This window comes from Megalopta genalis, chromosome 5 (genome assembly GCF_051020955.1).
Source record: "Megalopta genalis isolate 19385.01 chromosome 5, iyMegGena1_principal, whole genome shotgun sequence".
NCBI lineage: Eukaryota > Metazoa > Arthropoda > Insecta > Hymenoptera > Halictidae > Megalopta > Megalopta genalis.
The window spans coordinates 24,662,416-24,679,152 of record NC_135017.1 but is presented as its reverse complement, the minus strand read 5'-3'; the positions used below and the strand labels follow the sequence as shown (position 1 = coordinate 24,679,152).

The 16,737-nt window shown below is 42.4% G+C and overlaps 2 protein-coding genes across 5 annotated transcripts in view; one reads left to right on the top strand and one right to left on the bottom strand.

Moving 5' to 3' along the window:
• LOC117224000 (prolyl 4-hydroxylase subunit alpha-1) overlaps positions 1 to 16,737 on the bottom strand; it is a 537,488-nt gene that overhangs the window by 19,512 nt on the left and 501,239 nt on the right. The window lies entirely within an intron of this gene.
• LOC117223999 (Helicase with zinc finger) overlaps positions 15,238 to 16,737 on the top strand; it is a 30,000-nt gene continuing 28,500 nt past the window's right edge. For both annotated transcript variants that reach the window (XM_033476650.2, XM_033476649.2), the window contains exons 1-2: positions 15,238 to 15,722; positions 15,946 to 16,619. In XM_033476650.2, coding sequence (XP_033332541.2) covers positions 15,518 to 15,722; positions 15,946 to 16,619 — 879 coding nt within the window. In that variant the 5' untranslated portion in view covers positions 15,238 to 15,517. The remainder of the gene's footprint in view (positions 15,723 to 15,945; positions 16,620 to 16,737) is intronic.

Here is a 16,737-nt window from a genome sequence, read left to right as displayed (position 1 = left end):
CGGCGCGAGGGTGTGGAGGAGAACGTTTGGGCGACGTGGGATCCGAGATACACGTCCAGGGTGCTCTCGCCACCCCCCCCCCCCCCGTCGGACGCAAAAAGAGGGTCCGAAAGGAGCCGTAGGAGAATTAATCGGGTCCCCGGGTTCGGATCTGCATGCGAGCCACGCGCCTCTCCCATCGGCCGACGTATTATTACGTCGGGAAAGGGAGGAGGAGGACGCCAGCCCCCGCGCGCTGGCTTTTCCGCGCCGGCTCGAACGATCTTCGCGTATTATCTCTGTCCCTGTGGGGTCCGCGGGGGTGGTTGCACGCCGAGGGCTGGCCACCACGCCGCTCGTTATCTACGGCAGCCAGTTATTGCCTATTGCGCCCGCTGCCCAGCCAAAATGGAGAACAGGTCTGAATAATTCCCTCGTCATCTTGCCAAGTCCTTTGTATCGCTCTTTAAACCCCGGAAATGCGACGCGACGCGACGCGTCGGCCGTCGCGCGCCGACCTCGCGGCTCCGATGGATCCTGGATCATCGGTCTTTGTTGCGAAACCCCGCTCTCTGCTCGCAATTCCATGGAAAATCGACGACCCCTCGATTATTTCCTGAATCGCTGAATCGCGGCGCACAGGAATGCTCGACTCCGCCGCCTGTCTCCGAACCGTGTCCGAGCACGTTTTTAATTAAAGCAGCACGGCTGATTAACCCGTAAGCGGCAGACACTGCTGTAGGCCAGGTTTGCGAATTGTTTGTCGCGAAACCGTTTGATCTTTTTCTATCGTAGTTTCTATGGAGGATTCTCGACGATGCGCGCAACTTTTTAATGACGGAAGATCGTTCGATCGTGTGTTCTTCAGGCGGTATTCCAGCGTGTTTCGGAACACGGATCGCTGAATTTTGGGTGGAATGGACTGTATTTTCTTTCCTTTTTTTCGTGATAATGTCCTGCAGGGTGTCGCCCTTTTCAGGACACTGGGGAGAAGGCGTGTATGCGAAGAATGAAGCGGTAGGAGAAGTTTACACGTAATTTTTTCTCTGGTTCATTTAACCCTTTGCAGTCGAAGCTATTTGAATTCGAAATCCAAAACATGATTTCTGATCTACAGTACTTCTATTTTATATAATTTATTGCGATTCATGCGTATGAAATTGAGCCTATTGGCAAGTACAATGCAATTTTAATAGTTGTTTTTTTAAGTATAAAAGAGTCTGATGCTCTTAGAATGATTTTGAAAAATAGTATACCAATTTTTAGTGGCGCCTCAGAGTCGCCATTCGAGTGCAAAGGGTTAATCAGGGATCACATTGTATGGGGGACACTTATTAGTAGATAGCGAATCTTTGGGCAAAATTAAAAATTCTACGACAGCAAATATCGGGAATGACAGTATCTGTTTTGTTGTACTGATCGCTGGCTTATGAAGGAATTGATCGCCAAGGTGAATGAAGGAACAAGGAGTGGGAATTTTGAAATTACAAGGACAAGGCAACATCGAGCGACCGTTAGCGCACGAGAACAATGCCCCGATGCTCGATGTTGCTTAGAAGACGACGAAAAGTAGACGTCGGATTGGAAATATGGATGATTGAAAGGATGACCCACGTAACACACATTGCACGGAAAGAGGCCAATGCTCGGCGCCAGACGGTTTACGTTTAGGTTCGTTTACCCGGCTTTCGACATCGAGCTCTAACAGCTGAGCTCGCCGTGACGTTAAAAAAACGTCGAACACGAAGGTTCTTATACCATCGGGAACCGACGGCACGGGTAACACAAGGACGCTATTATTATTCAAATTAACTCGTGAAATATCGTTCGTTTTTGAACATGATGTAAACGGCGTTTTCTCTAGCTTCTTTTGAAATTCCTTTGCGAAGAAACTTTTTGCGGTCAAATTTACAGGGTTCATTTATACACGTTTTAAGCACGTTTGTGATTTTCTTTGGCTAGAAAATATTGAAATTTGTAGCATTGGCTGTTTCAAAACATGGTCTAAGTCGAAGAACATTGTTTTGTGGTAGCCATGATTGCGACCATTTCGTTTATGCGATTTGAAAAAACGTGTAAAATACTCAATTAGTATTCGTTCGATTGCGACAAGTACTCGAACGAGAAAAAGAGTCGAAACTTTATAAAATGACGATGTTCTGAAATTTGATTAGTGATTTTTCAATATCGAGAGCCTAAAGGCAAAATGTAAAAAATTAGAATTTTGGGTTGGTTCTAATAAGGATTGTAGGCAGAAGTATACTAGTGACTCTAAATTTTGACGGCAATTGGATAAGTAGATCTTGCAATATCATGGTCACCGTTTTGGAAAACATGCTTTCGGGAAAAACGCATTTAAAGTTTTGTATACTGATTGTTTATATTATTAATATCGTACTCACTATAATATAATATAATAATAATATATAATATATATTATAGTGAGTACGATATTAATAATATAAACAATCAGTACACAAAATATATATATAAATATATAACATTGTTAATTTTAAGAGGTTAGACTTAAGGTTCCTCTCGGCGTAGTTTTTAAACTACATTCTTCAAGAAAATATACGGAAATATCAATTGTTTCAAAGATTCACACTAGAATACAATAATTTCTCCCTAAGTTGCGCTCAAATTACGCACAGTTACCGATTATCAATAACCATAAAAACGAGACGCAAGGCTCGAATAATCGTATCTCCTCTTCCCAAATTGTCCATTTTTGTGCGCAATCTGAGCGCGAATCAGGGAGAAATTACTGTACCCCCTTAATTGCTCGAGAATCGTGGATCTAATTGCATCGGCGGTAACACGAGTTTCTTTTCGTTGAAATTAATTTGCGCTCGAGGGATAGCCGCACTCCAATTATCATTATCGCGGGCGCATTGGCACCGATAAGACGGCGGGATAAGCCTCCGCAGACGCCGGAGGTGAAGTTCTTTCGACTCGCAGACAGATCGATGTCAGCCGGGCTATCCAATTACAATTGGACTGCGATTCGATCGCGATATCAACTTCGTTGCGAAAGATAGGGACACCCCCGACTCCATTGTCCTCGGGGCGACGCGACGCGACGCGGCGCGGACGCTTTTCACGCGCTGTTATCTCGCGCCGCGCGGGAATCTCGACGACTTTCGCCGTTCCCCGTGTCGATTTCACGTTTCCACCAAGCCCTATCGACTGACAAAGCTTGCTAAACTGCTTGCTACATGAAAACACCATCGTAAAAACTATTGCTGAAATCATTCGGGAAGCGAAGCGTTGGTATCCGCGTGCTCTTCTTCGAATACTTTTGTCTTCGAATACTTTTGTCTTCGAATACTTCTTCGAATACTTTTGTCTTCGAATACTTCTTCGAATACTTTTGTCTTCGAATACTTCTTCGAATACTTTTGTCTTCGAATACTTCTTCGAATACTTTTGTCTTCGAATACTTCTTCGAATACTTTTGTCTTCGAATACTTCTTCGAATACTTTTGTCTTCGAATACTTCTTCGAATACTTTTGTCTTCGAATACTTCTTCGAATACTTTTGTCTTCGAATACTTCTTCGAATACTTTTGTCTTCGAATACTTCTTCGAATACTTTTGTCTTCGAATACTTCTTCGAATACTTTTGTCTTCGAATACTTCTTCGAATACTTTTGTCTTCGAATACTTCTTCGAATACTTTTGTCTTCGAATACTTCTTCGAATACTTTTGTCTTCGAATACTTCTTCGAATACTTTTGTCTTCGAATACTTCTTCGAATACTTTTGTCTTCGAATACTTCTTCGAATACTTTTGTCTTCGAATACTTCTTCGAATACTTTTGTCTTCGAATACTTCTTCGAATACTTTTGTCTTCGAATACTTCTTCGAATACTTTTGTCTTCGAATACTTCTTCGAATACTTTTGTCTTCGAATACTTCTTCGAATACTTTTGTCTTCGAATACTTCTTCGAATACTTTTGTCTTCGAATACTTCTTCGAATACTTTTGTCTTCGAATACTTCTTCGAATACTTTTGTCTTCGAATACTTCTTCGAATACTTTTGTCTTCGAATACTTCTTCGAATACTTTTGTCTTCGAATACTTCTTCGAATACTTCCGTTTTCAAATACTGTTGTCTTCGAATACTTTTGTTTTCGAATACTGTCGTCTTCGAATTCTTTTGTCTTCGAGTACTTCTTCGAATACTTCTGCGAACACTTCGAATACTTCTTTGTAATGAATTTGCAGTAAAACTTTCTTCTCGACGCCGATGCTTTTAATAAATTAAGGACAGAATTTGAGTAGAATTTTTACAAGGTTTTGCAAACTTTTACTCGGCACGAGTGGACAGAGTTTAAAAAACCATTTTTTAAAATCCTCCCATCTTAATGAACTCAGCATGTGGTTAACAACGTTACAATCGAAAAGCTCCTAAACATTGCAATTACGAAGACACTGGCACGGTTAAATTAGGTTAGACGATTCTAACTGGATTGTATTTTTTTACTCAAATAAAATTGTCTGCACTCGATCAATTTTTAATCGTCGAAAGAAAAATGATCGCATCGATGTCGTCGAAAAGTCGTTCGAAATCGTGAAATCTCGACGTTCGAATGTTCGAAAAATCAGCATTGTCCTCTTGTTTTACACTCAACTACAAAATTCTCTGCTCGCTTTATATCACGAGAACGTGTATTCGCAATTTGCATGATCTGCACGATACCAGTTCAAAACTGAATATGTTCAACGGCACGCCGTGGCAAGGACTTGATTATTTCGTGGAGTGCATTTCACCAGCAATTAACAATAGGTAGATCCATCGGAGTGCACCAAATTCGGCAGACGGTTGCGGATCAAAGGTGACCCCGGGAACATCCTTGAAGGCGAAAAACGCGGAAGCTGGATCCTTCGGGCCGAGTTCCAGCGAAATTTCCGGGTGGATTCGATCGAGTTTCGGCTTCATTTCGCATTCCTCTGTCAAGTAAAAGCGCCCGAAGCAAACACGGCCGAGCGATTCAACAGGAGGGGGATGCTGGGATCCTCCATTGAGACCGAATCGTTCGGTTCAAGGAGCGTAAATTGAACGTGCAGCTTGACCGGTACACAGGAAGACGAATGGTCTGGAAGAGGAATAGCGAGAGCGAGAGAAAGAGAGAGAGCGAGAGCGAGAGCGAGAGCGAGAGCAACCCAGAGAGAGAGAGAGAGAAAGAGGAGATGAGAAAGACAGAGACAAAGAGGGATGGAGGGAGTTGATGGTGGAAAATGGCGGTTAGGGGGTGGAGGGCAGCGATCGCGCGTTAATGTCGCCCGGGGTAGGGTCATTAGGATCCGTCGCGTCGCGCGGAGCCGGGCCATGCCGAGAGGAAGCAACGACAGTTCTCCGGTGACGGTCAGGAGTTGTTCGGACACGATTGGTTTCTCTCGTAACGAGTGGACCAATCCGGGACCTGCGGCCGGATGTAAGCCTGTCGCGCTCCGCCGCAGCTGCGGATGTCAGGTGAACGGTGTCTACCGTGCTGGTAGAGTCAAGCGCACCTGGCTCGTTTATTCCGGTAATTTATACGACACCTCGTCACTTACGGCGACCGACGCCGCCGGTCCAGCACAGGAATCGATACACATCCTTTCCCGGACCAGCGTGTGTCCTCCAGAGAATTGGGGCGGGCTGCTGATACGCAACAGCAGGTGATTCTATGGCTTCGACACCCGTCAGACTCTGGAACCTAGGGGGAAGATGGGTCCGGGGATGGTTACCGGCGGCGAGCGATATTTTCATTTGCATAATACGTTTCTGCCAGCGATTGAAACGGATCCGAGCATAACCGTTTCATGCTGTTACACTGAACCGAGACGCCTTACCTTTGCATCTGAAATATCTTTCTCGGTTTTGACGAATTCGTTACCTTTGCCCGAAGGACAAAATTGAGCGGTTCTATAGGGCTCGCGTTGTGTCGTAAAATATTTAGTTTTGTATTATTTTTTTTTTTTAGAAATATTGCATCTATTTGAACGACTCCTTTTTGAACACCTACGCGGATGATAGGTGATTTAATTATGCAGTCGAATGTAAGAGATTTAAACGTGCAATAACATTGAAGGAGATTAAAAACGCATCCTGTTTTCTCTTTTTAAATCTTATATGCTTTCTTTGTTCCTAACTTTTGCAATGACTTCGATTAATTATAGTCACTGAATTGTTAATGAGAGGGACTTTTTGAGAAAATGTAGGCGGTCTTGATATTCAAATATTTGCATGGCGTCGTGTTAAATTGAATCATTCAAATCTTTTCTCAGGGCATTTGAAGTATCTTTAAAACAGCACAGATATTTTAGGTGCAAACGCGTTAGATGACTCACCGAAAAGATCTCATAATTAATACGATTAGGTTGCAAATCTTATGCACTTACAGCAAAAATAAATAAATGAAGCGCAGAACATTCCAAAGAAGTAGCACAATTTTATCTAAATTCTGTTTTATACAGTCGACGAGAAAAATGTTTATTTTGCATAAAGATCCACAATCTAGTTATAACTATTGTCACTTAAGAAAAATAATAGATACAAATCGATTTACCGACACCATAACTGCTTTCATCCCCTGGTTTCACCAGTTTCTGGATAATAGGAGAATTAGTGGTGCTTGCCAGATTGTTAGTTCGTTTCGTCCTCATTTTTCGGCCTGTCGCAGAACGATATTTCCACTTGCAGTTACGGATCAAGGGTTTTCCGTTTTCTAGAGAGCTAGGGGCGCTTGCCAGGTTGTTAGTTCGATGCGTCGTCCCGCCTTCTACTTTTTCAGTCTGCCACCGAAGCCTACGTTCTCGCCTAATTGCCGAACCAGTACGTACGTGTACGGCTGTTCGTACGCGTTCGTGTCTCCCGGTGTTTACCACAGGAACGTATTTACGATGCTTTAATAAATCTGTTCGCGAAGCAATCAGCTGTTTCGTCCGTCTGTTTCCTGTTTGAGCGGTAGCGAGCAAGCACTGTCTACAGCGGGTCGGTACGAAGCGGTCCCGTGTACTTCATCTTGTTATGGAGATATGCGTGCACTATATTCATCGAGTCGAGTCGGTGCAGATGAACAAAACATCAGCATGCTAAGCACGTCGTAGACGCAGTGGCCCTAACAATTGGCTGCATCCGACTAAATCGACCCCGTCCTGCTTAAGTGGTCCTACCTAAATGATTATGGCCAGAGCTGCGTACCTTCGCGTGGATCCAGTTTCCGTGGACTTTCATTAAACAAATTTGCGTTATTAAATATTGATGAGACGCCTGGCTGTGTCATCTGCGCATCCATGTAAATGCAACGGTTGCACGTTTTTTTGTGCTCGGCGCGGCGGCGGTGTCCGGCACGAAACTAAATATTATGAATAAACAGATGCGACGGACGAAAGACGGCCGAGCGTCACCGAATAAAATGAACGGTATCCGCGTTTCGCGAAATCCGACTCATTCGTGTAATCAAATATCCAATATTTCCGCGAAACTTTATCCAACATTCGAAACTTCCGTGTCATTTAATATTTCTATATGTGCTTTTTTCGTAATTTTTGCCGACTTGTTTAGTCAAATTCAGCAACACGACATATATCGCGTTACTTATTATATCGTGTTATAATCCAAAGGGTTAAGAATTTCCCCATATAGATAACACGAAGGTATATAGGAAACAATAATTGTCTAATTATATCTGAATGTATAATATTAAACATTAAATGCAAACCGTTCTTTTTATCTAAGAAATAATTATATAATTCTTTACGTGTAATTATTTCTTAGAAAAAAAGAGCGGTTTACATTTAATATTTACATATATACATTCAGATATAATTAGACAATTCTCGCTTATTGTATACCTTCATTTCGTTTCAATTTAAAGCAAATGAGTCACTGAGGTGCCATTAAAAGTGCAAGCACTGTACGTACCATTAGATTCAATTTCGTACATACAAGTTGCAGTAAGGCATGTTTTGGACTTCGAATTAAAGTAGGACCGAGTGCAACGGGTTGATCACGCCACACTAATTCTCATCGGTAAGAAACTGGACGAGTCTAGATAAAATACCTTTCAAACCCCGTTGCAAAAGCTGAATAACTTCCACCCTTCGCCTGGTGCAATTTTTGAAGATTCGACGAGAGAACACACCCGGACAAAGTGAACGCGAAGATTCGCAAGGAGCGGAAGAACTAGTGGAGAGGCCAAAAAATGTCGCAAACAAAGGGCCGTTCTCCAAGGAAGACGAAAACGTTGCGGCAGAAGGCAAACAGGAGATTGCGGTTCGATTGCATCGATCAGAGCGACAGGGTCGCAGGGGATAATAGGAGCGAGGGCCGGCCACTTTTGCGAGGATACGTTGCAGCGTCAGGTCGGCGAGGTCGTCGTCGTGAAGCTCGCCATTATTTTAATTGCTTCCATCAGAGGGAACGAGCCGCGGGACAACTCCGTGGAGACGTTACACGCCGTAGCGGCCGCAAAGGACACGGAGCCGGCCGGTATCGTTGACTATCCTGCGGTTTCCGCAGACTTTCTCACGGCCTTCCCCCGTCCGAGGAAAGGGGGAGAGGGTTGGAAGGCTGGAAGACGGCTGAAGTATTATCTTAATTAGAATTGTAACCGCCATTAAGCCCGGCCGTGGCCCGCGTCTTCCACGCCACTTTCCTGCCTTTACTGTTCTCTTTGCTCCCCCTCGACACGAGTTCTCCTTAAGCGAGGCTCGAGCGACACGACCCGGACGAAACTGTTTAGCGACCGCGTTACCCTAAACTCCTGGCTCGTTCACCGATTTCTGCGACACCCTGTAGGCCAGGAGACACTCGAAAGTGCTAAAAATTTATTAACGATTAGCTGTTACAACCCCTTTTGGATGATCGACGGTGCTCCTTAACCTCGGCGAATTTGCTTAATTCATGTATACTGATTTATGGTGTGTCTATCTATGCTTAGATCTTTTTTATTTTTTACAATGAATCTTTATACATATGTATATGGTCTTATTAGCACAGGGTAGATAACAAAATTCATTTTCTAACATTTATAAATAAAAGTATGATTATAGAATACGACCATTAAATATAGATGTTTGAAAACCAATTTACCAGCAATTAAAAACTAATTATTAAAACTAGTTATAATTATATACGATGTCATTAAGGCGGAAAATTTGTTTTCGCGATGACGTTCACAAGTGAGAACATAATTATAAAATACAAATATTTCATAATCGAAAAGAGTTTCAACAGAGTTCTCGTCCAACGTTTCGTTCCTTTTGCAGCTCGTGTTCGTACCGCAAGAGTTAAGGGTTGATTTAACGGTCGGTACAAATTTGCATACAAAGTAATTGATCTTTCGGTATCAGTTCGACAGTAAAAATAAATGGAGTTACTGTTCAACCAGAACGACACCAGCAGAGCAGAATTCCCGCCCCGCGTTCCCTCCCGCGCAATTTTTCCATATTAAACCGGCCCGAGTTCCCAGTTTCGTGCACAAGCCCCCGGTATCGCCGAGAACTCTCCAAGCAGATAAACTACCCCGTCATCGCGCGAGCCGTCGGAGTTGTTCCGAAAAAAGAGCAGCTCCCTAATAACTGACTGATACCGGGCATTTGCATTTCAAGCGACGGGGAACGTCCGAGTCGAGTCGGCTCGGCTCGACTCGACTCGACTCGACTCGACTGCGGGGGTGGAAAACGTGTGCCGCGGAAACTCGATTAAAAAACTAACCCCGGCGCACGCTGGTATCGCGCCCCTGGGACACGGCGGAGGAGCGATAACGACAGTTCTTTATATTTCACCTGCGTCCAATAACGAATCCTCTCGTTAGCGGGATTTCAACGTTTTCTCCCCACTCTCCGCTCCCGTTTCTTCCACCCGTACCGATTCCTCCTCTGGCCGGTTTTTTTCGATCACGCTGGACGCACCTCGATCCCGTTCGCCGCGTACACATCCTCCACCCCCGCGATCCGTCTGTTTCTCTTTCTCTCGCTCGCCAGGTCTGTGTACGCGACAGATTTTAATTAGCGATATATGCGAGCCCCGAGCGATCGAAGCTTTTTCCTTTCGCGCCGCCGACTCCCCCCGTGCCCCACCCCCTCGCACCATCGGAGTTCTCTCGCCCACGGGGCTTGTTTTTCCGCCGCGATCCCGTGAAAAATGCCACCCTCGCGACGACGACGACGACGACGATAACGACGACAACGACGACAACGACGCTCTCTTCCCAGACGAACCTGAGCCGACGTTTTCTTTGATTCTCGTTTCAACCCTTAAACACTACTGGCTCACTGTAAGATCGCTAATAATTTTACTCGTTCGATCTTATTCGTAATTCTTATTTATAATCGTATGAAAAATTGTGAAAAAAGTTCCGTGGGAATCGCGTCCTGCATTACATTAATCATTCAATTAAATCCGAGTCGCCTGTACATCCGGCGGTGTGGACCGGTGACCAGAGGGAAGTCGACTTTCGCATCGATATTGTGGTTTCCGGTTGACCCGTGGTCGTTCACGAGAGGAAAATGAAACAAGAGGATACATAAATAATTGAATTTAAAGTTGCTTTGAGTAAAAATGGAACGAGCGTGTTCACCGCGGCAAAGAGAACTAGAAGTCTTCTACAGAGAATCAATATTTACACATCGACTGCCGTGTCGACCGTGTGTGGGATAATTTTAATTATAATGCGGTTAATTTGATTACGATTCGCAAGCGGAAAGAATGTTAAAAAAGTAATCGATGTCATATGCAACATTGCTTCGCAATTTTTATTTAACGCTAGATTTATGGAGCACAAAAAACGGCTGTTTTATATTAGTTTATAAAAGTAACAATAAGACATTTATTCTGACATTGTTATTGTAACATTTGCTAGTCAACAATATATAAATTGAATAAATAACTCATAAACGTATCTTTACAATATGAATAAACGTAAATTAAAAAATTAGTGACCCGTTATTTTGACGGATCCCATAAATCTAGTGTTAATCGATTAAAATACTTCTCGATTTCATGAAATAATTGTAGCTTTTGGCGCGGCCGTCAAAGTGTTAACATTAATTACAATATCAATTTTGAGCAGTCTTTGATTACTAGGATTCGATTCTAATATATTAGAATAATATATGTTATATATTATTATTATATTATTATTATATATATATATATTATATATTATTATTATATTATTATTATATATATATATTATATATTATTATTATATTATTATTATATATATATAATAATATATTCTAATATAGCAATAATATTCTTGTCGATCCTAAAGGAGATTCCACCTTTTTGACGTAGGAAGGGATGGTCTGTCTATATTTGGTTTTCGGATATTATTCTGTGTGGCACGGTGTGTCTGCAGGATTTTTCCGCTGAATATCAGAATGCTTCGTTAATCCGTCTAAAATGATCGTCATTAACGTACCATTAACAGGAGTAATATACTCAGCGTGGCTAACGGTATGCAAATCTGGTTCATTATAATTATCACGTAGTCATCGCCGATGAAAGCAGTAATTCGTCACGGTAATAGTACATACATACAACGACACACGGCAGGCCCGTTAAAACGAGAATGATTCGGCGCCTGGGTTCTCGTTAACAATAAATGCCGCGGTCCAGAAAAAAAAGAACGACTTACATTGTGCTCAAACGCGCGTTGCATAATTTCCGATGCGTTCTTCCTGCAAAATTCGACCAGCCGCCATCGTGAAACTACGTTAATAATCATAAAAATACACGTCTATGCCATTTGGCGTTTTTTCACGCCTATCGGGAAAGTTCCGTTCGACCATCGAGACACAAAAGAGAAAGAGGATCGATTTTTTAAAAGCCACGAGCAAAACCAGCCCCATTCTCATGATTCATTCAGCCGAATTCGGGAAGCGTTGGAACAGGGGCACACCCTGGTGACTGATAAACCCTGATTTTGATGAAACTTTGCTGATTTAAGAATTTATTCACCTTCTGTTTTGAAAAAGTTTTTTTTTCATCTATCGTGAATAGAGGCGTCTACTATTTATAAATCCAACGGTGCACGCGAATGAATAACTATTTAATTCTTCCGAAAAAAATTGTGCACAATTGCTATCTTACAAAATCATTTCCTCACACGTTCTACATAACATCTCCGCAACCACAAGCATCGTGTTATTTTAACGCAATAAATTTCGCTGACATTTGATTGAATATGTATCGCGTATTAATAAATGTTATAGTTAAAACAAAATGATCGATGTAATTCTCAATCGGCGAGAAATGGCGAATCGTTTTCCGCGATAAGTGACGTGACACCCGAATCACGCAGCACGTACAAAGCAAAAGATAAAGAAACAGTATTGCGTCCGAATATTAATGAGACTGATCGCGTTATCAAAATGCCGACCGCCGTTAAACCCTAATTTCCGATCAGAGATGGACAGGCAGCGGGGGTGGTGTGGTGTCCAAAAAGGAGGCTGGACGAGCCGTCACACGGCTTAGTTTCCGTTTGAAACGAGGTCGGCGGCGTGAACGTCCTAGCAGATTTCCCACGGGCCCGGCGTTCGAAAGCAGACAAATAGTTTATCTCTGGAAACTGGTCAGCGTCCATGACTGCCAGATTTCCGGCATTTTTTCCGGCCCCTTTCTCTACCGGCTGGTTTCGCGGCGCGGCGCGGCGCGGTGTGGCGTGGCACCGCGTCGAGGTAAATGGAATAGCCTGGTATCAAGGGGAATACCTCGAGCAACGCACGAAATGGTCGACGATTCGAAAGCTTTCAACCCATCGGGGGCTAACCGCGACGCCACTCCTCCGGCTCCTACGCTTCGCTCCCTCGCGCTGAGACTCTTCAGCCCCGTCCTCATCCCCTATCCTCATCCGCGTCCTCAGCCCCGTTCTCGCCAACCCGTTCGCCGGGCCGCAGGATAATGGCGATCGTCATTTAGCCACTTCCGGTGGTTCGATAACGTTGCGCGATTTACATGAGAATCTTCCTCTGGAATTTCCAGGAGATTGCGTGCCACCAGAGCAGAGAGACCGACTCTCTCTCTCTCTGTGCCTCCGTCGGTTTTTCCACCCTTGTTTATTTCCATCTCTGCTGTTGCGTCCGTCGGGCCCTCTTGTCGGGGATTACCCGATCGCGTGCTACCCACGGCTAACGTTTCTGGTCACAATAACTTTGTTCGGGAGCTAGTCACATGTCCCGTCTACCCGACGCGTTTTGTAAATTCAAGTAGACGCCGCAAATGCTTCGGCAATCAATCCTGCGGCTGCTAGAAAGAACGCCGCGTGTCACGTGTTTTCACTTCCGAGATATATTCGCTTAACGTTCCGATCGCTAATGTATTATTGATGTTTTAAATTGCATCATGTTTTTCAGATTTTATTTTTACGATGTTTCTTTTAATGCACGTGAATCCTATATGCTACGGTTCAATCAATGCAATAACTTAACACGTTCCGTGCCACGTGCACCGCCGATGGTACATGCTTACATGTTTATCAAATAAAAAATAGTACATAACAAATTTAGTAGTGAATTATTATTATAATAATATATTATAATTATTGTATAATAATATATTATAATCATTATTATTTAGAATTTCCACTGCAAGGATGGGTCATAATAAGTTCGTTTCATTGTTATATATACGATAATTAATAATTACATATAATATATATATAATATCAATAAATCTTGTCACGCCGTGTCTTTATGTACAGCCACAGAATTGTCCGTTGAGACATCCTCGAGTCATTTCTTTTATCTATTTGTGTACCTTCGTTACATGTTTACATTAAACTATACGTTCTTGTCCTTCGGTCTAATTATAATTCATCGCGAACAAATTCGTTTCCGTTAAGGCCCGACGAACTTTGTCAACAAAGGACAGCGTTTCGATGTCGTTGACTTTAATATGTAACGGTCGACGTGTTTAATTTATTTTGTACGGAGACAACGACTGTTAGAACCAAAACGAGGACAAATTTAAATATCTTAATTAATTTCTGATTAAAATGATTTTAGTTGCTAATTAATGATTATAAATGACTAGAATTTTATTAGTTCTCGATAACCATTGTTTCCGTCATTATAGTTACAAATTGGTTGACGAATATTGTTTTTGTTACATGATCGCTGTCTATGCGTTTTTTTTCCTATCAAATATTTGACACAACTGTCATTTTTGTTCTCCGATTTTGTTACGATTTTTTATTGGCACAGCTGTTTATAAAATGTTTGTTCAGAACACTTAATGCAGTTGTTCTGTAGCTGTTTTATTCTGGCCGGAGTTCGCTCCTGTCATCGGTGGTTTTAAATCGTTTTTTTCTGGCCCCCGGGATTTGGTAATGGATTTAGATCGAGGACCGAGGCGACAACCCTTCCTGTAGGGCTGTTGCACGAAGTGGTTGTTCTTAATCCGAGAAGACTAAGTCTCGAGACTAACAAGGGCTGCTTCAGACACGGTCCCCTACAATTTCAATAAAATTCGATGGTGGGGTTGTATCAGCGATCAATGTTCTTGCTTTTAAACTGATGTTTCCCTTTCCAAATTCATATGGGAAGTACTCCTTAAAAATCGAAGCATTTTTCTTCGAGGTAAGGATCGAATTTATTTTCGAAATTAAACGACTATATCCTAAATCACAGTGTCTCGTGAAAGTATTCGAACACCTTTTAAAACCGAATAGCGTTTTAAAAATTCGACAAATTACTTGGATCTTTTTTGGATGTTAGAACGTTAGAAAATAGAAATAGACACTAAGAAATAAACACTAACACCGTAGACGAGAAATGTAGGAATAGACCAACGTATAATTTATTTACAAATTGTTTGAATTTCTTTTTTTAGACCTCGAAGAGGCCACTTTAATAGGCGATGTCTAAGAAATTTTTTTCAAAGATTGTATAATTAGTAGACTGCGGATTTTATGCATTTATGAGGAACCAATTAAATAATTAAAAACTACAATTATATTGTTTTTCGATTCGTTAAAATCATCGAGAACAAGAAATATGCGTGTAATTAAATTCTTTAATTGATTGCTCTGCTTTTCATTCGCTTCACTTAGTTTACCCATAAATACGTTAAATCCGCAGTCAACTCTAATTATACAATCTTTGAAAAAAATTTCTTAGACGTCGCCTATTAAAGTGGCCTCTTCAAGGTCTAAAAAAAAATTCGAACAATTTGTAAATAAATTATACGTTGGTCTATTCCTACACTTCTCGTCTACGGTGTTGGTGTTTATTTCTTTCTCCGCTCGCAGTTCGTCGGTAAACCAGCTCGAAAGCCGTTAAGTATAACGGTTGTCGTGAGATGGCACGATCACCGTTTAAATTTGACTTGCTTGTAGGTGACGCGTGCGCATGTCGGAAAGTAACTCTGTCAGTTAGTTGGTGGCGTCGCGTAACCGTGGAACAGTGCTGGTGTAATAATGCTGCTTGATATATGATTATTTATTGTTTCCGAGAGCGTAAATAAATAGCCGGTGTGGTATGATGTAGTAACAGGAGTTCGGATCTCCATGGTTGTTCGATATTCGAGTTAGTCGTTATGGCGAACTACGTAGTTCCGATGAACGAAGAGGTTAAGAACAGAATAAGCTGCTTGAGCTGCTGGGTCAAGTCCGAGAACCCGGACACGGTTGTCACATGTAAACCGTCGCGCGATATTATAATTTACCATGACTTTAATCTTTGTTGCCGGTCGTCGCACTCCACTACTCTTCACAGTTGGAATTTTCGAATTGTGGCGCACGGTAAGTCCTCTTATGGGTCACTGTATTATTTTGTTTATATCTTGTGTAATTTGTAAAATGCATTCCCACTCGACCAACTGAACAACATATACAGCAGGCGCAACCAATGTTGCGCTCAAACATTGTTGACTCAGTTTGCAAATTGCTTTACCTAGTTTCCTTTGTCACCGAAGGAACATCGTTGCATAATGATCGTGGACACGGTGGTCTTTCCTTTATCTAGGTAAAACGTTACATAAAGTAACATTGTCGTTGAACCGGCATCAACAGAACTTTTTCCTGCAATCCGTGACTGATATAGCTGGTGGTATGCTCGGAACATGCGATGGTCAAACATGGTATGCCACCACATCGGAGAACTCTCCTGAAAGTACCAAAGAATATTATGTAAAAATTGGTTTCATGGCTAACCAGTTCGGCACCTATAGACAGAACGTTATCTTTTATTTCGGAGAGTATCCTGTTGTACTTCAGAGACTGTGCATGGATTGTGCGCCATTCGATGATTTCGTGAGAATAGATAATGCCACGAGCTACCAGTTCTCCCAGACCCCGAAGAGCCTGTTCACCAATCTTGTGCAATTACACAGATTCGAGTCGCCATTCGTGCCGCAGAGAGACCCTAAAGAAGATCAACTCTCCAAGATATACCCTTTCCCTGATAAAAGCAACTTTTTCTTAACTCAAGAGACCCTTACGGACAAGCATCTGACACCAGAGAATTACAGGGGCCGTCTTCATGAGTTAATTACCATAGAAGAGATAGCCAGGCACGAACAGATAGCCAGATACAATGTAATTGCGCACATGCACCTCGTTTCTTATTACATTTTGAGTTCCTTGGGCGACGCGTCCACGATAGCTAAATACGCAGCTCCCGGTGAGCTCTTCGGTCAGGTGAGACAACCATTAGCAGTTATATCATTCTAATCTTCACTATGCTCTCCTCGTAAAAGCTTCAACGCTCGGTCTACTTCTATAGTCTAACCAAAAGGCCGAAAGATTGACCCTGCAT